The 26,943-nt window shown below is 41.8% G+C and overlaps 1 protein-coding gene across 1 annotated transcript in view; it reads right to left on the bottom strand.

Annotated features, from left to right (window-relative positions):
* The window catches only part of MACROD2 (mono-ADP ribosylhydrolase 2), a 2,039,061-nt gene that overhangs the window by 14,886 nt on the left and 1,997,232 nt on the right, over positions 1-26,943 (bottom strand). The window contains exons 17-18 of the mRNA XM_030194677.1: positions 6,205-6,294; positions 4,201-4,269 (exon numbers count right to left, since the gene is read on the bottom strand). Coding sequence (XP_030050537.1) covers positions 4,201-4,269; positions 6,205-6,294 — 159 coding nt within the window. The remainder of the gene's footprint in view (positions 1-4,200; positions 4,270-6,204; positions 6,295-26,943) is intronic.

The following is a 26,943-nucleotide window of genomic DNA, read 5'->3' as shown; positions in this document are numbered from 1 at the left end:
GAGTAAAGGGTAGAGTTTTGTAATACTGAAGTCTTTCAATGCTGTTCCTACTGCTGCCTTTATATCTGTCTTGATCGTACTTGAATTCTGCCACAATATGGGATTTTTATCACCTCTGCTGGTAGACATCTGCCACTCTTTAAATATAGATGAATTTCCTCACATTTCTTCTAAACCACTCTCTCTCTAACTTCATATATGACCTCTTACACTTTATTCTTTTGTAAGGAATATTTCTCTTTCTTAAAATTTAATGAAGCAAACAATTGAGTACATTCTGAGAGTCTTAATCTTTTTTTCTAAGGGTTCTATTACAGGACCAATATCATTATAGCAACTCTTCAAGTGGACTGCTTCAATCCTCTCAATGTCCTTACATGATGCATTACATTTTTCTGCCACTGTCATTTTTTTTCACAATGCTGGCAGAATGGAGACAGTGTGGTCTGAGACTGTTGGATAATTGCCTTTTGTTATCAGCTAGAAAACATTAAGAACTAGATTCAGTTATGGCGCTCACAAAATGGCAGTGAAAAAAAATCTGCATAGAGTGCTACTCAATACACCAGTTGGGCACCGTTTATAGAATAGCTGATTTCCGCACCACACTTTGGGCATGAGGATTTACGCCAACTGAATCCTTGCGTAAAGCCTGGCACATAATTTAGCCATGGATCCCTGGTATTCAGTAATACTGCACACAACTTTAGTGAAAGCTTCTGACCTGTCCATGCCCCTCCCATGGCTGTGCCCTATTTTGAGTTGTGTGCTATAAGATTTGCGCGTGGATCTCAACAGAATAGTGTGTAGCAAGATGAGCATGCGAATCCAAACTATTGTCAATTAATGCCAGTAATTGATTGTTAGCACCAAATTACTGATGCTAATTGGCTCATTAGCCAATTTAAGGGGCCCTTTTACTAAGCCACGGGTAGCGTGTGCCAAATTGTCACTACCACCGGGGTAGTGTGGGTGCCCTGCAAAGTACTTTCGAAGTTAGTGTTCACTGTTTCTCATCATTGCCGCGCGATCTCTGATTACCACAGGAGTAGTGCATGAGCCTTTACCGCCAAGTAAATAGGTGGCATTAAGGGCTCAGGCAGTAAATTTGCCGTGCACTACTTTTAATATTAGCGCACAGCCATTTACCGCCCCCTTTTAAAAAAGGCCTTTTTACTTGCTGTGGTAAAAAATGGTCTAGCGCACGCTAATTTCACATGTCCAAACTGGTGCAGGCCACTTTTTACCGCGGCTTAGTAAAAGGGCCCCTAGTTGCGTTCATATCTCAGGATTATGTGTAATTTTGCATGTAGAAATTTGTGCATCATTTATAGAATCCAGGGGTAAATGTTTCATCAATTTAATTTTATTTTCGCAGCATGGACTCCATCCTTATTTTGGAAGTTACTCTTGAGCAATGATTGAGAGATTAATTTTGTGCTTCTGCTGTAGATAAGCTTAATGATTCAAGATTATTTTTATTATTCTTGGGATTTATATGAGTCTAATTAGAAAAGGTGCAGAGAAGGGCGACGAAAATGATAAATGGGATGGGACGACTTCCCTATGAGGAAAGGCTACAGCGGCTAGGGCTCTTCAGCTTGGAGAAAAGGCAGCTGAGGGGAGATATGATAGAGGTCTATAAAATAGTGAGTGGAGTTGAACGGGTAGATGTGAAGCGTCTGTTCACGCTTTCCAAAAATACTAGGACTAGGGGGCATGCGATGAAGCTACAATGTAGTAAATTTAAAACTAATCGGAGAAAAATTTTCTACACTCAACGTGTAATTAAACTCTGGAATTCGTTGCCAGAGAATGTGGTAAAGGCGGTTAGCTTAGCGGAGTTTAACAAAAGTTTGGACGGCTTCCTAAAGGAAGAGTCCATAGACCATTATTAAATGGACTTGGGGAAAATCCACTATTTCTGTGATAAGCAGTATAAAATGTTTTTTTTACATTTTTGGGATCTTGCCGGGTATTTGTGCCCTGGATTGGTCACTGTTGGATGCTGGACTTGATGGACCTTTGGTTTTTCCCAGTATGGCAATACTTATGTACTTATGTACTATCGTATATTCTGTATCAGTTGAGGCATCATCACGACAGTATATACTGAGACACCAAAATACCTTTTCTTGAAGATGGGAAAATGTCTGTGTTTAAATGGTGCATAGTGACAAAGTGATTACTTTATTCAGAAAACCTCAAACATAAACAAAACTACCAGTTGTTTCCCTTGGAATGTTACAGCACCTGACTGGTATAGCATCTTATGGTTTTATCCTTCATTTTGGGGTTCTTTTACTAAGCTGCAATAAATGCTAGTGCACACTTACCACAGCTTAAAATGATTTACCATGGGATGCACTCAGGTGTCCTGCGATAAGTTTGAAATCGCTGCTCACTAACCACACGCAGATAAATATTTTTAAATTTTTGCACAGAGGGGGTTACGTTTGAGGGGCGGAGAGTGGACATTTCTGAGCTAATCAGTGTGCTAACTGATTAGTGCAAGATTACCATATTAGCTCTTACTACCCTCAAACTAGTTGTTAATAAGTGATAACACGGTAATATTTTTAATGGCCACGCGCTAATGGTGATATTAGCATATGTAATAGAAATACAATGGCTCTCATCTAGTCTACCTCCTCAATGTAAACCAACTCAACAAATAGTAGACACAATGTTCACTTAGAAAATATTATGTAGGGGGAAAAGTTCTCATTTCTCACAGGGTCTTAGTACCCTGGTCTTCAACACCGGGTAAATAGGTAAGACCTACTAGTGACTGTTATAATCATTGACAAAAAACCCCCTCCTACTGTATTTGTATCTTTTTAAAATCATTTTTCAAAAATTTTCTAAACTCAGTAATAACGCTGAAGAGTCCTATACAGAGTGACTGGCAATTGGCACAAAGCTCTCAGAACATAGTATCTTAAAGCACCCGTTTCGCTGCTGCTTTTTCAAGGGATTTGAGCCAATGCTAGCATGCTCTGGCAGCATAAACATTGAGCTTTGTGCCAATTACCAGTCACTCTGTATAGAACTTTATAGCATTATTATTGAGTTTAGAAAATTTTTGAAAAACGATTTTAAAAAAAGATATAAATACAGTTATAGGCAGGAGGGGGTTTTTGTCGATGATTACAACAGTCATTAGTGGGTCTTACCTGTTTGCCCGGTGTTGAAGATCAGGGTACTAAGACCCTGTGACAAATGAGACCTTTTCCCTCTACATAATATTTTCTAAGTGAACATTGTGTCTACTATTTGTTGAGTTATTAGCACATGTCCATTAATGCACAAAATGGAAAATTGACCATTTTACTGCTGTGGTAAAAATGGCCTTAGCATGCAGGAGAAACCTGTGTAAGGGTGCACTAAGGCCACTTTTCACTATAGCTTAGTAAAAGGACTTTTTTGTGTCTGCAGAGCACACCCTTGAATGTTGTTTAGCTTCTACCACTAACAACAAAGGGGTTAACATTCGGCAGGCAGTGGATTGCATTCTTTTGGCCTCCAGTGACATTATGCCCGGATCTTCAATGCTGAGCCATGTCCAGGCACCAATATTGAATATCTGAGTTTATGTGGCTGGCTATCTCTTATCCGGTTAAGTGCGATATTCAGCACTTAATCGTCTAAGTAAAACCGCGCACTGCCCGGTTACCGCCGGGTTAGAGCAGGAGCCCTTACCGCCACCTCAATGGGTGGCGGTAAATGCTCCCTCCTGAAATGGCCATGTGGTAAGTGGTTCACCTACCACATGGCCATTTCTTTTAACAAAAAAAGAGGCAGCCTTTTACCCGTTGCAGTAAAAGGCGGCCTCAGTACGCGTCAAAAACGTGCGCTGGCCTTAGCACAGGCCCCCTTTTACCGCAGCTTGGTAAAAGGACCCCTTAATCACATAGGTATCGACCCTGTCTCCAGACCACACACAAAACAGCTGATTTTCAGTTTAGCAGTTAGTGCTGGTATTCAGAGGCACTATCCGTTTAAGTGCCACTGAAAATCAGTGGATAACCCCACATTGGCCGGGAGCCTCTTCTGCTCAGTTAAATTACTTTGAATATTGACCCCAACAAAACCCTCCCCACGCAAGTGATTTTATAAAAGCCTGCATGACACCAATGCTACAGGACACACACCAATTGCAACCAACTGTTCATACAAAACAAATGATTGATGACATACCTGTTACTTGTTCTTCCGGTTGACATTCTGTAGGATCAATTAAACTTTCAACCTGACTGTTCATCTCAGCTGTGATCAAAATGAAAGCCATTAGAAAGGGTACAGTTCTAACAAATCAGAACAATAAGGAATTCAGGGGTCCTTTTACAAAGCGTGCACGGAATGCTACAGATGCTCATATATTCCTACAGGCGCCTCTAGCGTTTAGCGCGTGCTGATTAGAGCACACTAAAAATGCTACTGCGCCTTTGTAAAAGACCCCTCAGCACAATCAAGGTACTGCTTTGAGACCTGCAATAAAAAGCATTTGGTGAGCTTTGCTATAATATGAATAACTCTGACAAAAAAACACTTGGCTGGCCCCAAGTCACAGTGGTAGCGTTCTGAACTGCTATGTGCTGGCGTGCAGCATTCCTGGAAGCATTCAAAGTCACTGGAGTGAATCTCCGGTAGGGCTTTTCTTGTGCCGGTACGCGCTGGTACAGTGTACCAGCACCTTTTTCCTTCCATGCTCATCCCCCCCCCCCAATCTCCCATCTCTCTCCCACAGCCACAGCTGATTTTCCCAATGAGCAGTAGCAGTGGGCAAAGCAAGGAGTAGCTGGCACGGGGCTTCAGTGCTAGGACACATGCTGTCGGCACTGCTGATCCTCTGCCCCAGAACTGGAAGTTGACATCAGAGGGGCAGGGGATCGGTAAAGCCGACAGTGCACGTCTGAGCACTGTGATCCCGGTTGATTTACTCCTTGATTTGCTTGCCACTGCTCCTCATTTATGACTGTTATCTATATAGCAGTACAAGGATAAAATATTTTTGGCTTTCTGGTGTTGTCCTGCATGCCAGAATCTGGTTTAGGGGGAGGGGGTTCAGCTGACTTTTTGTCTACATATTTTATTTATTTATAGTCATTCTTAGTGGTTCTTTTGTTGGACCTAGGGACTCGTGTACTATTTTCAATGATGCCTTTTTATATCCTACGTGGTTGGTAAAATGGGTGTGGCTGGAGGCATAGATAGCGTTAGCTATCTCCACAAACCTGGAAATTCAATGCTGATGCCCGGACAAAGCTCAGCATCACATTTCCAGGTTTAATGCCACTGGTAGTCAGCAAAACACTGATCACTGCTGGCTGAAAATGGATAGCCACCCATGTTGGTTACAAAACAGGCATTAAATAGGTACCATTTGGACTTCTTACATAGGTGTCTTGTTAAACAATTTTCCCCGAACAGAAGTCTTGAAAAAAATTCTATCTATCTATTTTGCTCTGGTTATAAAAATAATTTTAAGTGTAGACTATGCCATAGTGCCTTATGCCATCTGTGTGTTTACTGGAAGGTAGGGGCCAACACAAAAGTTATAGGTAGTGCTTTCCATATAGCCAGTGCATTTTGTCTAGCAAAAAAGGTGTCAGTATTCAAATGACAGGCCACCCTTCAGGGGTGGAGTGATCATTGAGGGACTCACCCCACTACAACCAGGACCCCTGCAACCAGTCATAGAATCTAGGACAAGGCAGAATTTGTATGTAGAACCTGAGCTCTTTCATTAAAATACGAGAACCATGGGTCAAGTTTAGCAGACAGTGGAAAAGGTGCCGGTACTCAGTACCCCCAAGTACCCCCTCAAAAAAAGCCCTGCATATAGCTTATATGCATATGTTATGCCAGCAAAAAGCAAGTCTAACTTATGCATAGGTGAATGAACACAGTCACCACTTATATACATATTCAGTAGTGCAAGAAAGTTAAATGGATATCAGTGCTATATGAATAAAGTTTAAGAACCAGGGCCAATGTTAACTATACACACTGGCTGGACTGGTTGAATATCAGGCCCTGACTTTCTAATTTTCGTGGAATGAAAAGAGGCAGTCAAAACACTTGAATCCCACCCTATGCAATTTACATGAAAAGAAGCTGATTCTGGTTTATTACAATAAATATTTACAACTAATTCCAGATATATGCCATCGCGGTAGCTAAAACCAATAAGAAACGTACCGTCAAGATTTGTAGTGTCATTCTCTGTGTTAGATGAGTGGTCAGTATTCAAAGGCTCTGCAGATGTTATTTCTTCAGCTTGTCTGATTTCTTTGCAAATACCAGAGGGAGGGAAGAAAAACAGAACAGGAGACATTATATTTCCATATCTGGTCTATTAGTCTATAAGCATCCTTTACTTCTCCTTAGGTGACAGAGAGAGTTTACATATATATATATATATTTTTTTTTTCTCAAATCGCTTGTCCAGGGGTAACCAGGCATATACAGTGGCACTTAACTGGAGAGTGCCTAATCCAAAACTGGCTATTTTGTGGGCGTTCCTGGGGTGCAGTTGGCACTTAGCCAGTTAAGGGCCCCTTTTACCAAGCTGCGGCAAAAGGGGGCCGGTGCTCGAATGTGTTTTACAAGCGTGCAGAGGCCCCCTTTTATCGCAGCTGGTAAAAGAGAATTCTTACTTTCCTACAAGAAATGGTCGGGCGGCAAGTAAATCACTTGCCGAGCGGCCATTTGGGGGGGGGGGGAGCCCTTTCCACCACCCACTGAGGTGGCTGTGAGGGCTTCCGCGTTAAACCAGCGGTAAACAGAGCAGCGCGTGGCACTGCCTGATTACCACATGGGTACACTCCGGCTCTTCAAAAATAAATATATTTTTATAGTGCCGGAAATGACGGCACACTAGGGGTGGGAAGTACCCGGCGGTACTTCCTGTACAGTGAGTGGTAAGCCCGCATTGGGCTTACTGCTGCTTAGTAAAGGAGCCCTAAATGCTGATATTCAGCACTTAAGTGGCTAGGATAACCAGATAAATAGGAATGTGCTTTATGTTCTCCTGAATATCGCACTTAACCAGGTATATTTTCACTGCCTGCCTATACCCTGAAATTCAATGCTGGAGCCTGGACATAACCAGGCATTGAATTTTGGGGGATAACACCAGCGGCAGTCAGCAAAACAGTGAGCACCACTTAGATAGATAGATAGATAGATAGATAGATAGATAGATAGATAGATAGATAGATAGATAGATAGATAGATGTGGGGTAGATATTCAGCTATCTATCTATCTATCTATCTATCTATCTATCTATATCAATATCTACAGATATAGATAAAAATAGATTATATAGATGTAGGTATAGATAAATTCATTCTCTGTAAACCTTTACAAATTCTGAAATCTTCAGGAAGTGCTACTCACTATTACAGAGCTTTACCAATATTCATATCACATCAAAAAACACAGAGGAGTATTTTCTAAGCACTTAGACTTACAAAGTAACATAGAGGGGAATAATCAAAAGGGACGCCCAAGATTTCCTGGGGACATCCTCGCAGGAAGGCCCCATGAAGGGGCGGGGAAACCCGTATTATCGAAACAAGATGGGCGTCCATCTTTTGTTTTGATAATACGATCCGGGACACCCAAATCCTGAAATTTAGGTCGACCTTGGAGATGGTCGTCCTTAGACGCCCATCTCAGAAATGACCAAATGCAAGCATTCGTAGTGCAATGGTCCCCCTGACATGCCAGGACATCAACCGAGCACCCTAGGGGGCACTGCAGTGGACTTCACAAATTGCTCCCAAGTGCATAGCTCTCTTACCTTGTGTGCTGAGCCCCCCAAAACCCACTACCCATAACTATACACTACTGCCATAGCCCTTAGGGGTGAAGGGGGCACCTAGATGTGGGTACAGTGGGTTTAAGGTGGGTTTTGAAAGGCTCACATTTTCCAACACAAGTGTAACAGGTGGGGGGGGGGGATGGGCCTGGGTCCACCTGCCTGAAGTGCACTGCACCCACTAAAACTGCTGCAGGAACCTGCATACTGCTGCGAGGGACCTGACTATGACATTTGAGGCTGACATAGAGGCTGGAACAAAATATTTTTAAAGTTATTTTTTGAGGGTGGAGGGGGTTGGTGACCATTAGAGTAAGGGGAGGTCATCCCCGATTCCCTCCGGTGGTCATCTGGTCAGTTCAGGCACCTTTTTGAGGCTTGGTCGTAAGAAAAAAGGGCCCAAGTAAAGTCGGCCAAGTGCCCGTCAGGGACGCCCTTCTTCTTTCCATTATGGGTCAAGGACGCCCATGTGGTAGGCACGCCCAAGTCCCACCTTCATTATGCCTCCGACACGCCCGTGAGAACTTTGGTCATCCCCGCAACAGAAAGCAGTTGGGGACGCCCAAAATCGGCTTTCGGTTATGCCAATTTGGGCGACCCTAGGAGAAGGACGCCCATCTCCCAATTTGTGTCGAAAGATGGGTGCCCTTCTCTTTCAAAAATAAGCCTGATAGTCTAATAGACTTAACTATATTCTATGGCTTCAGGGATAAAGAAGGGAGAGAGACAGGCTTCAGGGAGCCGCTTGACATCCTTATTGACCTATGCACATCACCATAATTACCATTACATTAGCAATACTAACTGTAATCTTCAAAAATCAATTGGACAATTTATGAACTCAGTTTCTCCCTTCTGTTGCTCTTTGAGCTCTGATTCCACTCTGTTTTCTCTGAGAATATTTTATTTCAAATATTCAGCAGGATACAGACTACATACAATTAGATAAATAACTTATCTGTATAACTTTATGCATAATTTCAGCATTTCATCCAAGACAGATTGCTGAAAATACATGGATAAAATTGTATGGGTAAGTTATCCATATAAGATAGTCCCTGGTATTTCTGATATTTGGATAACTGCTGGTCCTGCCCTGAAATGCCCCTAAACCTGCCTCTAAGTACAGCATCCCCCTGATTCTGTACAGGTCACCAAAAATTCTATGCACACATTTAGGTACGGTCCCAATTTGCGTGCATAATTTAATTGAACAATCCAATTAGTGCCAATAATTGGCTTTTAACAAGCAATTATTGGCACTAATTAGATTTAATTGGGTGTTATGTGCATAAAGTTAAGCATGGGATCCGCACCTAAACTTCACACGTGGCCTGGAAAAGGGGGCGTGAAAAGGGGAGGGTCATGAGCGTGGTTTTGAGTTATGCGAGTAATTACAGAATAATGGTGCTCTGCATGTAAATTTAGATGTTTGCATTTGCGCCACATTTTCATTGGTGCAAATGGTCGTGCCTAAATTTACGCATGACCATAATGCTTAAGTGCTATTCTATAAACCGCACTGAACTTTAGGCATGGATTATAGAATAATCGGGGGGGGGGGGGGGGGGTTGGTGCTGATTTTTTAGGTGCCATTTACTGAATCTAGCTATAGATGGATAAAATGTGGCCATATATTGAGCTATATAGTCAAAATGGTGCTCTCCGGACTGGTATTTTAAACCAAAACTACTTATGCAGTTAGCACATGCTGCTGACTGCATAAATGACTTTTAATATTCACTCATTTATATTTTCTGAGGATAGAAAATTTATCCTCCACTGCTCCTTTGGCTGTGTGTAAATGGATTTACTAAGGATGTCTCCCATTTCATATCTAATGGAAAAGACTTTAAAACAAACCCAGTCCTAAGATGTTGATTTGGCAAACAATGCAGAGGCTAGGAAAGTACTCAACCCTTGGGATTTTGTCTTTGTTGCCAAAAAAAGGAGGCTTGGGTTAGTATGAAGGCTATTTATCTCTGTGTTGTAGAAATAAATAAAAATAAATAAATAGTTAAATATCCATTCATTTGAAATTTGCAGAAAGCAGGCTTAAATCTATACAAATGATATTAACACAGGCATCTAATGAAGACCAGTACAACAATATCTAGATACATTTACATAAGACTGAACCACAAAGAACAATCAGCTTGTGTGAAGGGGTGGAGGAGAGCTGATTATTTACTTCTGATTATGATTTTAGTACACTTGTATACCATGTCCTCCTAGCAGTCTCCCTGTTATTCTCCTTTAATCAGTTTTAGTGGAAAGCAAATGATATATCTTAGGATCTACAGATAGAATGACCAATACAGATAAGAAGCTAACAGCATCAGACTGAAGATTCATGCTTAACCAACTAAAGCTGTAATTTTAGAAGGATGTATATTGTATAGGAAGCTCAGTATTTTAATCTAATTTGCTTTCAGCATGCCCTGTGTACTCAGATTCAATCTCTTCTCAGTATTGATTAAATGAACACACATCACTTACTCAAGCTTTATTATATACCATTCACTCCTGCAGGCACCTTAACTACTTAATACAAGATACCACTTCTGGTCAGTGAGTTCAAGTTGCAGATAGTACAGTGCAAGAGAAATGCAGTCAACAGAATTTAATGGTCGATCTCAGAAAGAAAGCTAAAGAAAACAAAAGGTGGATGGGTGGTGGTAAGTGCTCCCCCCTATATGGCCATGCGGTAAGAATAATCTTCCTCCATGGCCATTTTTTAGGCGCTTTTTACCCGCCTGACTTGGGTTGTACAGATATCAAGAATTATTTCTAAAAATGCGCAAAAAAAAGGAGGATTGTTTGAAGTGAAGTAATAAGGTCAGAAACAAGAACAATGTGTCTCTTGTGTGGATTCTCCAAATGATTTTGTGCCAGTATTACTCAGCTCAGCATTCTTTACTGGGAAATCATAAGCTTGCACCCATAAACTAACACTGCTGTGCAGTATTAAGGGGCTGCTAGAAGGGTATTACTGCGGTGTGCTCTCTAAAGCCACAGTACTACAATTACATGCAGATTTATTATGAATATAAAATCAAGCAGCACAGCTACATGTGGAAATGGAAATACAAAGACCAATCATAATAATTAAGCTGCTTGATTTCGCATTTATATTAAGTGGGTATGCAGCTTTGGTCCCCTGGAGTTGGGAGATACATTTGGAGCTGCCTGAGCCTATATATTATTCCACCATCTGATACTCATGTGAAGTTTTTCACATTTGTTTTACATTTGTAGGAAGGAAGATATTTAAAATGACATCCACCGGTGATTTGCTGCCTGGCCATGACCCGAAACATTTTATTGCTGACCTGGAACCTTTCTGAACTTGCTTCCTTTTTCTCATTAACAGTGGAATGGAAACTGGAGGCTGTCATTTGGTCCAAAATGGTACTCTTTATTTTAAAGAAATTTAACACTGAAGACATCCTATCTTTTTAATCTACAGTATCTCTTTTCTGGAAAATATGTGTATATTTGCTGCCTTGATACACTGAATCATCTCACAAAATATATTAGGACTCAGCTGATCCAAATTATAACTTACAAAACAGTGAGACATGACAATATTTTTGTACATGAAAACAAAATCCAACATAAAAAAAGTTTCTGCTATCAGTCCAAAGTTTGGGCATATGACTGGATAAAAGGCTTATTCTGGAAAATTAGGTTTCTGCAATGGTGAAGTCTGGGGCTGCTGTATTAGGCCTTCTAAGACCTTTTTTTGGGGGGCAGCTGGAGGATTGGATCTTGCATGTCCACCCTTTTGTGATTCATGAACTGTTTATTCTAGTATTTTATATTGTGGGTTAACAAAGACGCACCTCAGACATTTTCAATTGATGCAACATATAGTGGCAAGGTTAGTAAAGGGGGAGAAAAGGTTTGACCATGTGATACAATTACTAAGGGAGTTGCAGTGGCTTACTGGTTTTTTTTTTAATAGGGTCAATCCAAGCAGATTTGTATAATCTTTAATGGCCTTAATGGGGGAGTTCCAGACTACAGGAGGCTGCTTATATCATCTCAACAAGCTCTCTTGCAACTGCCTAAAAAACTGTGGCTTCAGCGTACTTGTCAGGGTGCTACAACACACTCCAAAGGCTGCAAGTACCATATGCTTCATGGACTGCTGAAGCAATTACAGTGGGGGAAATAAGTATTTGATCCCTTGCTGATTTTGTAAGTGTGCCCACTGACAAAGACATGAGCAGCCCATAATTGAAGGGTAGGTTATTGGTAACAGTGAGAGATAGCACATCACAAATTAAATCCGGAAAATCACATTGTGGAAAGTATATGAATTTATTTGCATTCTGCAGAGGGAAATAAGTATTTAATCCCTCTGGCAAACAAGACCTAATACTTGGTGGCAAAACCCTTGTTGGCAAGCACAGCGGTCAGACGTCTTCTGTAGTTGATGATGAGGTTTGCACACATGTCAGGAGGAATTTTGGTCCACTCCTCTTTGCAGATCATCTCTAAATCATTAAGAGTTCTGGGCTGTCGCTTGGCAACTCGCAGCTTCAGCTCCCTCCATAAGTTTTCAATGGGATTAAGGTCTGGTGACTGGCTAGGCCACTCCATGACCCTAATGTGCTTCTTCCTGAGCCACTCCTTTGTTGCCTTGGCTGTATGTTTTGGGTCATTGTCGTGCTGGAAGACCCAGCCACGACCCATTTTTAAGGCCCTGGCGGAGGGAAGGAGGTTGTCACTCAGAATTGTACGGTACATGGCCCCATCCATTCTCCCATTGATGCGGTGAAGTAGTCCTGTGCCCTTAGCAGAGAAACACCCCCAAAACATAACATTTCCACCTCCATGCTTGACAGTGGGGACGGTGTTCTTTGGGTCATAGGCAGCATTTCTCTTCCTCCAAACACGGCGAGTTGAGTTCATGCCAAAGAGCTCAATTTTTGTCTCATCTGACCACAGCACCTTCTCCCAATCACTCTCGGCATCATCCAGGTGTTCACTGGCAAACTTCAGACGGGCCGTCACATGTGCCTTCCGGAGCAGGGGGACCTTGCGGGCACTGCAGGATTGCAATCCGTTATGTCGTAATGTGTTACCAATGGTTTTCGTGGTGACAGTGGTCCCAGCTGCCTTGAGATCATTGACAAGTTCCCCCCTTGTAGTTGTAGGCTGATTTCTAACCTTCCTCATGATCAAGGATACCCCACGAGGTGAGATTTTGCGTGGAGCCCCAGATCTTTGTCGATTGACAGTCATTTTGTACTTCTTCCATTTTCTTACTATGGCACCAACAGTTGTCTCCTTCTCGCCCAGCGTCTTACTGATGGTTTTGTAGCCCATTCCAGCCTTGTGCAGGTGTATGATCTTGTCCCTGACATCCTTAGACAGCTCCTTGCTCTTGGCCATTTTGTAGAGGTTAGAGTCTGACTGATTCACTGAGTCTGTGGACAGGTGTCTTTCATACAGGTGACCATTGCCGACAGCTGTCTGTCATGCAGGTAACGAGTTGATTTGGAGCATCTACCTGGTCTGTAGGGGCCAGATCTCTTACTGGTTGGTGGGGGATCAAATACTTATTTCCCTCTGCAGAATGCAAATAAATTCATATACTTTCCACAATGTGATTTTCCGGATTTAATTTGTGATGTGCTATCTCTCACTGTTACCAATAACCTACCCTTCAATTATGGGCTGCTCATGTCTTTGTCAGTGGGCACACTTACAAAATCAGCAAGGGATCAAATACTTATTTCCCCCACTGTAAGTGTTCAGAGGGCTGTAGTCATTTTGATACATTTAGAAGACCACGGGTGCCATAATGTACCCTGAGGAAAACTGAGGCCTGATATATTCAGAACGAATGTGCCTTCAATAATTGTTGTAGTTGATTATGATTTAGTTCATGCCTGTTTATATGCACATGCCTCGATAATTCCTTTGAAAGGCAGTATACCAAATACACTGACATTAAATACATAAATAAGCAATATATACGGTATGTATTTCCCTGTACCTGAAGGGCGTACAGTCTAAAAGGGTAGTAAGTAGAAATAAAACAAAACATAGAAAAGAAAATAAGATGATACCTTTTTTATTGGACTAACAATACATTTTTTGATTAGCTTTCGAAGGTAACCTTTCTTCTTCTGATCAGAAATAAGCAAATGTTGACAAATATCAGAAAATATAAGTGAAGCATAAAAGCTTTCCAATGACAATCTCACAGGAAGAGGGTGGGGTGGGTTAGGTGAGAAACAGAGAGAGCTGGGTGGGTGAGAGACAGGGAAATAACAGGGTGACAAAGCAGTGTAAGTTTATAGTGGGATAGAAAGCCTAGATCTTTGTTAAGTCCTGTCTTGTGGGTGTCAAAAGTTTTAGTATTTTTAGTATTCACAGAATAAAATCATTCATGCAGTGTTGGCTCCTAAGGAATGGATCCTAAGGAGCTTAGCCGAGATTGGGTGGCAGAGCCAGCCAGTGGTGGGAGGCGAGGATAGTGCTGGGCAGACTTATATGGTCTGTGCCAGAGCCAGTGGTGGGAGGCGGGGCTGGTGGTTGGGAGGCGGGGATAGTGCTGGACAGACTTATACGGTCTGTGCCCTGAAGAGGACAGGTACAAATCAAAGTAGGGTATACACAAAAAGTAGCACATATGAGTTTGTCTTGTTGGGCAGATTGGATGGACCATGCAGGTCTTTTTCTGCCGTCATTTACTATGTTACTATGGTTGGTATTGGAATGTTTAATATTATGTCTATGTAAATCAACAAAAAAAATTTAAGTATTTAGTCCAATAAAAAAGATATCATCTTCTTTTCTTTTCTATCTTTTGTTTTATTTCTATTTATTACCTTTAAAAGTGTACTAACATGGCTTCCACATCACTTTACTCAGTTTAAAGGGCAATTCTATATCTATGTGTATACGTAGTTATGTGTGCCATACACATGCTAGTGCCGAGATGATGGGCACTTATGCACTATTTTATGGAATAGCATGTAGTACACCATAATGCACATAAGTGCATTAGTGCTAAACTGCAAAGCGGCATACACAAGGGTGGAGTATGGGAAGGGAATAGGTGTGTCTTCTACCTCCAAATTCTATAAACGGTGCAAAAAATTGCACATACAAATTTGGGCATGTGCACAATTTGTGTGCACAATTCAACTGAATAATGAGCCAATCAGCATCAATAACTGGCCAATATCAATTATTAGCACTAACTGGCAACAATTTGCATTTACACGTGCATCTTCCTAGTCAGTATTCTATAAAGATGTATGCACACATTTTTAAGCATGGATCTGAAAAGGGGGCATGGGCAGGTCAGGGGCATTTCCACAATTTGTGCACAGTGTTACAGAATATGGTAGATCTGTGCCTAAATTAGGCGGCAAGAGGATTTACACCAGGTTTCAGTTACTGTAAATCCTTGTGCCCACAATTAGGTGTGGATCCCGGCTCTAAGCAAGACTCTATACATGATGCAGCAATTTATAGAATAGCGCTTAGTGCTAATTTTTTTGGGCGCCCGAGTTTGGGCACCCTTTATTGAATTTAGTCCATAACTTATAGAATTTAGGCATTGACCTGGCATAACTGTTTGTGCATAACTTTAGATGCATTAATACTGCCTTATATTAGCATTCTATAAGGGCATCTTGGCACACAGTGACATTATAGAATTGGTGCTCATCGTTCGGCTTCAGTGATCCTACCTCAAGGCACGCAGTTATAGAGCATCAGTCATTTCTAAAGCGCTACTAGACGTACACAGCGCTGTACACTTGAACATGAAGAGACAGTCCCTGCTCGACAGAGCTTACAATCTAATTAGGACAGACAAACAAGAGATAAGGGAACATTAAAGTGAGGATGATAAAATAAGGGTTCTGAACAAAGTGAATAAGGGTTAGGAGTTAAAAGCAGCATCAAAAAGGTGGGATTTTAGCTTAGATTTGAAAACGGCCAGAGATGGAGCTTGACGTACCAGCTCAGCAAGTCTATTCCAGGCATATGGTGCAGCAAGATAAAAGGAACGGAGTCTGGAGTTAGCAGTGGAGGAGAAGAGTGCAGATAAGAGAGATTTACCCAGTGAACGGAGTTCCCGGGGAGGAATGTAGGGAGAGATGAGAGTGGAGAGGTACTGAGGAGCTGCAGAGTGAATGCATTTATAGGTCAATAAGAGGAGTTTGAACTGTATGCGGAAACGGATAGGAAGCCAGTGAAGTGACTTGAGGAGAAGGCTAATATGAGCATAACGACTTGCTCAAGATAAGGGTCATGTTAACTGGGGTACAGGAGAGTCATGGAAAGAATTGCAGGAATAGAATAGTTACGACATTGCCAAGTTTTTACAGTCTCTTGAGGTGGCCCAAAATGCAAAGTTTCAAGATACAGGGAGCATCAGTGAAGCTCCAATTAGACACTATCCTTAGAAGATGGTCTAGGTGGATTAATCTACCATACCATTCAGGGAATATCTCATCTTACATTTCCTTAGCTGCAAGAATGTAACAATTCATACTGTCAACTTCTCATATGAAGGCACCAAAACTTGGAACTCTCTTCCTAAACAAATTAGATACACAATTACATGAAGTTTTGGAGATCACCGAAAACTCATTTTTTCAGTTTAACCTTTAATAAAGCAAAGAACTAAATTTGAACTGAACAATGTTTGATCTTTGTATATCATATTCTATGTCTCTTAATTACTTCCTATCTCTTGGATAATCAAACCTAGTGGTTAGGGTGGTGGACTTTGGTCCTGGGGAACTGAGGAACTGAGTTCGATTCCCGGCACAGGCAGCTCCTTGTGACTCTGGGCAAGTCACTTAACCCTCCATTGCCTGCCGCATAGAGCCTGCCATGAGTGGGAAAAGCACGGGGTACAAATGTAACAAAAAAAAAACAAACAAAAAAAAAGATTACCTAGCTAATATTACTTAGTATAGTTTTACTCACTATCATTCTAGATGAGTCTCCTTATTTATCAATTCTATATTAAAATTCTCAACTTAGTTGCTTTTATTATTCTATCAATTCTCAATATAAAATTGTGTATTTCAAGATTATTGTTCCTTACTTTGAAATAGCTCATTTTAAATTTCAACCTAGTATTATAAGAACTGATACTTTTCAAAATGTGTACCATTCTACTGATGTCTGTAATGTAAGCCAAATTGAACCTGAGCTCTTCTTGGGCTAACATAGGATAAAAATGTCATAACTATATAAATAAATATTATAGCCCTGAAGAGCAGAGGTCAGAAATCCTAAAGACAGAGAGGTCAAATCAGAACCAAAAATCAGGAGCAGAGACCTGAAGAATATTGAAGAATGGAGTGCAGTCCCTAGTAGCCCTTAAGACAGCAGCATAGTCTCATTCACCTTAACATATTTTATTTTTCTAATTAGGCTGGTCTCAGTCTCTTTTCCACTTTCCATGTGCCAGTCTTCTCCTAAATTCTTTTCCAGATTGGCTTCCCCATTTCTTCTCTCTCTTCTTGTCTTCTTCCTTTCCTTCTCTACATACATCTAGCACTGATCTTTCATTTTATGTATTTTTCCCCACTTTTCTCTCACATCTCCGTTTCACTTCTCATCTACCTACTAGCTTTTACCATCTCCCTCTACATTCGCTCTCCAGCGCTCCCATTGCTCCTTCTGTCTCTCCCTTACCCTGTCTCCTAACCCCCCCCCCCATATTTCACCCACTTCCTTAGCCCCCCATTCCCATCCTCTGTAATCACCCTCTTAGTCCTCATCTATCCTTCACTGCATCTCATCATCCTGTCCCAGCTCCATTCCTGTCTCTTTTTCCTTCCCTTGCCTCCAAGGCCATTCTCCTGTCTCTTACCCTATATCGCATGCCCAGAGTGGAGTGGTGCGGCATTAATGGCTCTCTTTCACCATCTTTTTAACCCCATTTCTACTCTTACTCAACCCCTTCAAAGACCCATCCCCTTCCTCCCATACCCCTCCCAAGTATCCCCATCCCTTTTCAATACCTCTCATTCTCTCCCAGTCTTCCAGGTAATTCACACTATGTCTCAACCTTAACCCACATCATCCCCTTTTTTGTCCCCCTTCTCATATCCTTCATTTCATACCCTCATTCATTCTCCCAGCCCATCAATATACCCCCTACTCATATCTAAAACTGTCAAGTATTCACTATCCCCTCAAATTCCCACTCTGTCTCTCCTATCCATAATGTTCTGCTCAGCTCCTCTTCCTCTCCCCTCCACCTGCACCCTCTAGCACCATTCATCTTCTACTCTTTTCCCCTCCTCTTTACCGATGCCTCCTAGCCCCATCCCTCCTGCTCCTTCCCCCTCCCCCACCAGTTCCATTCATCTCCTGAAAAAGGTGCCCTAACTGACCAGCTTAACCACTGGAGGGATGAAGGCATGACACCCCCCTTAATCCCCCAGTGGTCACTCCCTCCAGTATCTACTGGTGACATTCCTAGGAAAGCAGCAAGGAAGTGGATAGGGTAGCCTAGTGGTCAGTGCAGTGAACAGTGATTGAGACCCAGGTATGCATTTTTATTTATTTATTTATTGCATTTGTATCCCACATTTTCCCACCTATTTGCAGGCTCAATGTGGCTTACAGAGTTTGGTTATGACATAATCATTCCATGTTATCAGATACAATTAGTATTGTACAAAGATTAAGTGAGGGAAGAGAGAAGGAAAGTGTTAGGCAGGATAGAAGGTGGACTTTAATAACTGGGTGGATTAGTGAGGTAGTTTTGTAAGGTTATGGGTTCTCTTTGTAGGCCACTTTAATTTCAGTACAAATATGTGAACCTTCATAGAACACTGAAATACTTCCTGTACCTACATATATAAGTAACTTGTAAGCTTGAAAGCTATTGTAGTGGTGGACCTTTAGGTACAGTAGGTTTTCTTTGTTCCTGGAGGGATCACCATACATTATGAAGAAGTTTAGATGGGATTTGTACCTGGGTCCCATTATAATAAGTCCACTGCACTAGGCAGCCCCTCTGCACTGCCAGTTCACTAGGAATGCTGACAGACAGAAGTCCCTATGGTTTGTTTTTCCCTGTGCCTTTTTTTTTCCAGAAAATGGTACTTACATATGGACGTGTTCAGCCTGAAAACATCTATCTCAAAGCCATAATCAAACCAGAAATTTGTTTTTGGCAAAACATCTCAATTTGGACTTTGAGGTCATATCAAAAATGCCCCTCCATGCATCTTTATAACATATTAGCTTAAGTGGAAGAAATCAAGCCTACAATTCAATCGCAGCCATCTACACTTGCTTGAATACAGTTGTAAATGTCTGCACCTAGACTAAATACACATGTAAATTAGGATATTTTATAATCTATGTGTGTACTTGCAAACTCTACTCAAACTTTGTCCCTCTACATGCCTATCAGCAAAGTAGCGTGGGTCAGAATTGTATATCAGGCCATTTATACACATCTCTGACCAGATACATGCACAAATTACTTTATAAAACTATCCCCTTTAGTGGCAAGTCTAGATGGGATTCAGACTAGTGTCACAGATGTGGCAAGAGAACCATATTACTTTGGAAATTCATGGAGTCGTAGCTCAAATGAAGCTTTAGGTTTAGAAGAGTGTTCATTCTTTCATGCAATCTGCTCGTATTAGGGGGATATGGTGGCATTTATTATGATGACAAGCACATGGAACTAGTATCATCCCAAACAGCATTTTTCCTGCTGTGCAATAAAGTTGTGAGGCACAGAAAAATGAGTCCATTTTCACATATACAGCTGAATCTGATCAAAACAAGATCCGCCTTGACAACCAATTTATTCCACAGGATATTTTATATATATATTTTGATTGCTACTGTTTGAAACACAAACAAGAAGCAATTTTTCATGGCTCTTAGCATAAAATGAAAGGCACTGAAGGAAAAGTGGGAAGAGAAGTGACAGAGGTGTAGAGGAGGCCAGGAGATACTGCTTTCAATTAGCACTTTCAATTGTACCAGTGACAGGCATGATTATCCAAACTCTGTGCAAATGTAATTTATTTCAAGAGCTGAAAATGAAGCCAGGTATTTGGCACTGTATGGGATGCTAGGATATGCTTGTGCATATTTTAAAAACACTAAAGGTAGGAAGCACGATTTAAAATTCTTCTAGTTATATAAAGAATCCCGAGCCATACTGGTTAATGTTATAAACAGATAAAAATCTAAGAACTGCTTGACATCAGTCTATATAAATGTATGTTGTATTGATTATTTATGTTTATGTCTTTATGTTTTTGTTGCTCTTATCTATGTTTATTGTTAACCACCTAGAACCATGGAAAATAGGTGGTCTACATAACAATGCAAATACACAAATAGAAAAACTAAATTGCTATAGTTTAAACAAGAGCTGAATGACTGTACTTTATCTGTACAGTCACCTATGCAATAAAAGTCAATTTTAGCATAAGTTTGCAAAAATATTTAATGGCCTTATTGAAAGCTATTTAGGGTCCTTTTTACTTACCCATCTGTTTACTAAGCCATGCTAGTGGCTAGCACTGCGCTAATGCTGACATACCCATTATCTTTGAATGGTCTGTGTCGGCATTGCTAAGCGGCTTAGTAAACAGGAGGGTTAGTCACGTTAGGTGTATAACATGGCTTTTAGCTAGTAAGTGGGGCAGCCACACAGAGCACAAGGGAGATGGGGGGGTGCCACAACTGCGCCATGTTCAGTGTCTCTCCTGCTTGGCTGCATCACAGTGGGAGGGGTGGAAGTGGGAGGGGTTGTGTTGCACACCCAGCGGTGTGTTGGAACCAGCTCACACTGGCTCTGGAGAGCCGTTTGTTAAGTTTTTAAGCATTTTGGGAGCTGGTTGATAAAGTAGGGCCCCCTCCCTCCCCCATGGATATTAACAACTAGCTCCAATTATTTGAGTGGCAGAGCTTGGCATTCCTGGCAGCAGAGGTATACCTAGCACACCTGCATGGATATTTTATTTTATTTTTTGTTACATTTGTACCCCGCACTTTCCCACTCATGGCAGGCTCAATGCGGCTTACGTGGGGCAATGGAGGGTTAAGTGACTTGCCCAGAGTCACAAGGAGCTGCCTGTGCCTGAGGTGGGAATCAAACTCAGTTCCTCAGTTCCCCAGGACCAAAGTCCACCACCCTAACCACTAGGCCACTCCTCCACTCCTACCACCCCTGTCCCCCCCCCCAATTGCAGGACTGGCTAGGCCCAGAGAGCCCATTGTTAAAAATTTGCCAGCACACCACTGTGCACACCCTTGCATGCTAATAGTGTGGTGTGTTAGTACTATGCATTATTATGTTACAACACTTGCCATGGAAATTCATGTTAGGGGACACGGAATGAGTTGGCACTATACTTTGCAGTAACAACTGCAAATTAACTCACTGCTAATGCAACTGATAATGCAATGCAGTTAGCTAAATCACTGAAGGTTTAGCTAGTTGCATTCTACTTTGGTAGCTATGCCATTAGTGCATGGTAGCAAATGATTGCATCATGTTCACTGCACCACTACCTTTCCCAACTGGAACTCTGCCAACAATGAATGCATAGATTTTGAATTTAACACATCTTTACTTTGGTTTTTAATGCACATTGAGTACAAATGCTTAGGGCAACCCAACCTGGAACTTGGAATTTACTTCTCATTGCAGAGGGAAAAAGTGGGAGAGCTCGTACACTCCAGTTGAGGAGGTCAAAGGAGAATGGGAAATTCCAGGTGAGCAAGAAGCTAACACAATTTTATATCTAGAACCGTCTACCTTACTTGTCAGTTAGGATCTTCAAAGATTGGTTTATGGAGATATGGTTGACAACAGAAATGGAGCATGCAAGGGGAAGAACCATGAAAGAATCTGGCTCAGGTCAATGGCATCTGATCATTCTCCTTTCTATTGCCTTCCTATAGTGTAAACACCACAGTGGCTGCTTCACAGTTTATGGACTTGATCTCTCCAAACAAAAGAAAACTCTGGTCACTTGAAAAGGTCTTTTGCACCCTCTCTTCAGTTTTGAGCTTCTAAAAGTTTGGCCATAGTGACAGTGTCAATAACAAAAATCCCTTTGTCCTCAGGAATTCTATTACTTAGAAATACATTTCCCTGGTATAAAATACATTTATTTTTGCTAAAATGTCTCCTCTCTCATTTCAATGTGGTTCTCTTCTGTCATGCTAGTACCTTTCTTTTCACACTGGATGGGAGGTGAAAGGGGGCACTGGAGCCCCACTGGTTGGTTCATTATCTCTGTCCTGTTCTACCTCTATCTCTTCAGTCAGAGGTTGATGCAGAAAACTGTGCTTTAGGTTCTGTCCTACAGCTCAGTACAGGTTATCTTAACACACACATAAATGAAACAAAAATTGCTCTCCATTTGGAAAGCACACTTGATGCAAGCACATACAAGTCTGTGCTCGTGGCAGGTATATTTTGATGCACAAGAATGTTATATCAGCACCTGGAGTTGCATGGGCACATGCACATCTGATATCCATAACAATTTAGCAATACTATTATTTATGTACACAACAAGCCGTTGAGACCATTAAAACGGGCAAAAGAAGCACCGTCAAGAAAGCGGTCGGAGCCCAGCCAGGTGCAGCCGAGCCCCCGCCCAGGAAAGTCGCAGAGGGAAGCACCGGCTCCCAGCCCGGCCTGCGGTCACAGCAGCAGCGGCGGCTGCAGCTGATCGGAATTGTCGGACTGTGCCTCGGAGCCGCTGTCGGATGATCCCCGCCCGGTGCTCACCGGTCACCCGCAGCTGTGTTCCTGCCTCTAACAACATCAGGAGAGGTGTGACGTGCCGCGCATGCGCAGAACAGCTATGCAATTCTGCGCATGGGCGGCACGTCGGTCACTCTTCATTTATATAGTAGGATAGCATTCCACCACATGCGTAGATGTGCATGCAAATTAAAGTGCCAATACAAAAATACTGTCAACAGTCTGACGTTTTATTCCCTCCCTCCCCCCAACTCCTCCTTTTCAAGGAAGCTACAAAATTTGTGGGCTCTGAAATATCATGGTGAACACAAGACGAACAGGCCCAAAATCTTCACCAATGTTGACCACGGAAGGATAAGCAAATCTTTATTCCTCCACAGTGCTTATGTTAGAATAAGCCAGCACACATAGATGCCTGGGGCAGTAATCGGAATTGGTGTCACTCCCCCTTGATAAAGTCAACACGAAACGGGGACCTGTCGGGGTTTTAAGAGCGCACCAACCTGCCTAAGATAAGTGCAGTGTGCATTATTGAGAAGTACATCTAAAAAGTTGTGCAAGTCATTTTTTTGTTAGTACAATTGGGAAGGTGGAGGCTGAGTCAATGATTAAGACATGAACACGTGCAATTGATTCACCTGTTGAGTGAAAGAAATATCATTGTGTATTATATATGAGACTCTTCCTCACTTTTGTCTAACAGCCCTTAAGACTATCATATTTGCATTTACACATTCTGTGTATATTTTTTGATATGTTAAAACGCCAGCATTAGAGAACCTTGTGCTCAGCCTTAGGATCTTCTGGGTATTTCTCTGCATCTATGCAGAATAGCTAATAGCTTCACTACCATGGATTTAAATATGTTGGATGCTAATGTCTACCGGTGGCTTTGCATACAGCTTGTGCACAAAACTCATTTTTGCATTGTGCGCCCACCTAGCTGTCCACTAAAGGCAAGCTAACTTGTGTTCAGAGACTGGTGCACTTTATTACATGGGCCTCTTAGGAGGGAATTCTATAAATAGCATTCAAAAATGGGCACTGAAAAAAGACGGCACTAAGAGCGTGCCTAACTTTGGGTGCCAGACTTATGCCTGCTGACACCTGGTGTAAATGCTGGCTCCCAAGTTAGGCATGTGTAACCAGTATTCTATAACTACATGTGTAACTTTTCGGAATGATCCTGACCCGCCCATGCCCCACCATGGCCACATCCCCTTTTGGGATACACACTATGGGAGTTAGGTGCTCTGCCTTATCGAATAGTGTGCTTCGCAAATTTTAATGAGTGCCCATTAACATCAATAATTGGTTGTTGGCACCCAATTATTGACAATTAATGCATCTCGACAGTGCGCCAAATTTGGGCGCCATATATAGAATACAGGGATGAGTGTGTAAAACTACACAATGTCTTGAAGTTTCCTTTTTGACAGGCTAGGCAATACTCAAAACCTCAACAGCTACAGGTAAAATGTTATTTTACCCTACAAAAATGTGTTGGGGAGCAAGCAAGGTAGGAGTCTATACTCTATTGGAACCTAGGTGCCCAGATTCTGTTATAGAATACTAGTATAACTGGCTATCAATGCATCTAAAATTTAGACATGTGCACTTATGATAGCCACAGAGCAGGTATAAGTATGTAAGTGTGCACATATAAGTGTGGCAGAACACACGCAATTTGCAACATCACATGTAAGTTGGAGCACTGCCCTTGCAAATATATGCTCTTATATAAAATGTCAGTGCCTTGGGTATAGAATTGCCCTTGTGACAAGCAGTGAAGTAGGGCTGAACTCCCCACACAAAAGATAGAACAAACAGACTCTCAGATGTCAACAGGAAATGAAGAGGAGGAAAGTTCAGCTTGCCATTCAGACCCAGCTGCTAATTTATTTGCTCTCTTCATTTTTTGCAAGTAAGGATTCTCTTTAACATTTGAGTACAGTGATATGGTAGCCGTGTTAGTCCACTTTCAAAGGTAATAAATAGAAATAAACCAAAACATAGAAAATAAAATAAGATGATACCTTTTTTATTGGACTAACTTAATACATTTTTTGTTTAACTCCATCCCCTCCTCCTTCTTCAGATCAAAAATAAGCAAATGTCGATAAATAACAGTATATATAAGTGAAACACTAAAGCATTCCAGTGACAGCCTCACAGGAAGAGGGTGAGGTGGGTTAGATGAGAAACAGGGGAGGCTGGGTGGGTGAAAGAAAGGGAGAGATGGATGGTAGGTAAGAGGGTGACAAAGCAGTAGAATTTTATGGGTTATAATGCGCTAGAAAACCCAGATCTTTGTTATGTCCTATCTGGTGAGTGTCAGAATATTTCATCAGTTTGACGTCAAAGGTCTTTAAGAGAATCCAGGAACATAAGAAACATTTTCCCCTAATTCAATATAGGTTGCCCAAATTTGGGTATGGATCCCAGATCCACGCAAAAACTAATTCATTAATGAGTCATTAACCATCAATAATTGGTGTTAAAAGGCACTGATTTGGGTTTACACGTGGATCTGCCCCATTCTATAAAGTGTGTACCTAAATTTATATCACACAACAGTAGGAAGTGTGGCCATGAGAGGGGTATGGGTGGCTCAGGGCGTTCCCAGAAAAAAGGTGCGATGTTACAGAATTTATGTGTCCAACTGCCATTAGTTGCACACCAGCATTTACTATCAGAAACAATTTAGGTATTTCAATATAATATATGTATAAATACAGCTCATTAAATAAAGAAATATTAAAACAAATTTTTTTTTGTGCTCAGAAAACAAGTGTGACCTTCACCATATCAATGTTCACTGTTACCTATCATCGCACATGTCCCAAGTCCACAGTATCTCAAAAAGCTGTAGGCAACCACATCTGAATATAGATTGAAAAAATCTGCTAAACCACTTATATTCATGATAAAATCAATTCCAAATCATGTGGTTATGCAGCTATTCACGTGGATCTTCAGCTCTCAAGATTTTAATTCTTTCTTCTCAAGTGCGAGTAGTAACAGTATTCACATTTCCCAACTTGGACCTGGGTTTCACCATACTGGCTTCATCAGGGGATACAGGAGCAGAAACGCTTCTGGCTCTCCAATATAGCTGCACCAGCATTTACACCAGGTTTCAGCAGGCATATGTCCTGACTCAGAATTAGGTGTGAGATGCATGCTAAAGCCAGTATTCTATAAAGGGTGCTCAATACAGAATGCCCTTTACAGAATACTAGTTTAGCGCAGATCTTCCCAGCGCCTAACTTTGGGCACCATTTATAAAATCCCCTCCTTTACGGTTAGCAATAATAATATTTCAAACTTAAAGACCGCATCATGGAATGACTTATTAAAATATAAAACTAATGATTGACAAAATATAAATATCAAAGTAAGAGCAACATCTTTATGACAATCTTAAGATGAAATACAAGATAATACAATCACATCCCAGTTACTGTACATATTTTATTTATCTATTTAATAGGATTATTTCTAAAACCCACATGGAGGGGACCAAACGGGGACGACCATCTCCAAGGGCGTCCCCGTGAAGGGGCGGGGAAACCGCTATTATCGAAACAAGGTGGGCGTCCATCTTTCGTTTCGATAATACGGTCGGGGACTCCCAAATCTCAACATTTAGGTCGTCCTTAGAGATGGTTGTCCCCGGTTTTTGGCGATAATAGAAACCCAGGACACCCATCTCAAAAATGACCCAATCCAAGGCATTTGCTCGTGGGAGGAGCCAGCATTCGTAGTGCACTGGTTCCCCTCACATACCAGGACACCAACCGGGCACCCTAGGGGGCACTGCAGTGGACTTCACAAATTGCTCCCAGGTGCATAGCTCCCTTACCTTCAGTTCTGAGCCCCCCAATCCCCCCACCAAAACCTACTCCCCACAACTGTACACCACTATCATAGCCCTAAGGGGTGAAGGGGGCACCTACATGTGGGTACAGTGAGTTTCGGGTGGGTTTTGAAGGGCTCACATTTACCAGCACAAGTGTAACAGGTAGGGGAGGATGGGCCTGGGTCCGCCTGCCTAAAGTGCACTGCAGTACCCACTAAAACTGCTCCAGGGACGTGCATACTGCTGTCATGGAGCTGGGTATGACATTTGAGGCTGGCATAGAGGCTGGCAAAAATTTTTTTTAGGGTGGGAGGGGGGTTGGTGACCACTGGGGGAGTAAGGGGAGGTCATCCCCGATTCCCTCAGGTGGTCATCTGGTCAGTTTGGGCACCTTTTTGAGGCTTGGTCATGAAAAAAAATGGACCAAATGCTCGTCAAGGACGTCCTTCTTTTTTCCATTATCGGCCGAGGATGCCCATGTGTTAAGCACGCCCCAGTCC

Source organism: Microcaecilia unicolor, chromosome 3 (assembly GCF_901765095.1).
Source record: "Microcaecilia unicolor chromosome 3, aMicUni1.1, whole genome shotgun sequence".
NCBI classification, from domain to species: domain Eukaryota; kingdom Metazoa; phylum Chordata; class Amphibia; order Gymnophiona; family Siphonopidae; genus Microcaecilia; species Microcaecilia unicolor.
Note: the sequence above shows the minus strand (reverse complement) of the source record. Positions and strands in the feature narration are given on the sequence as shown.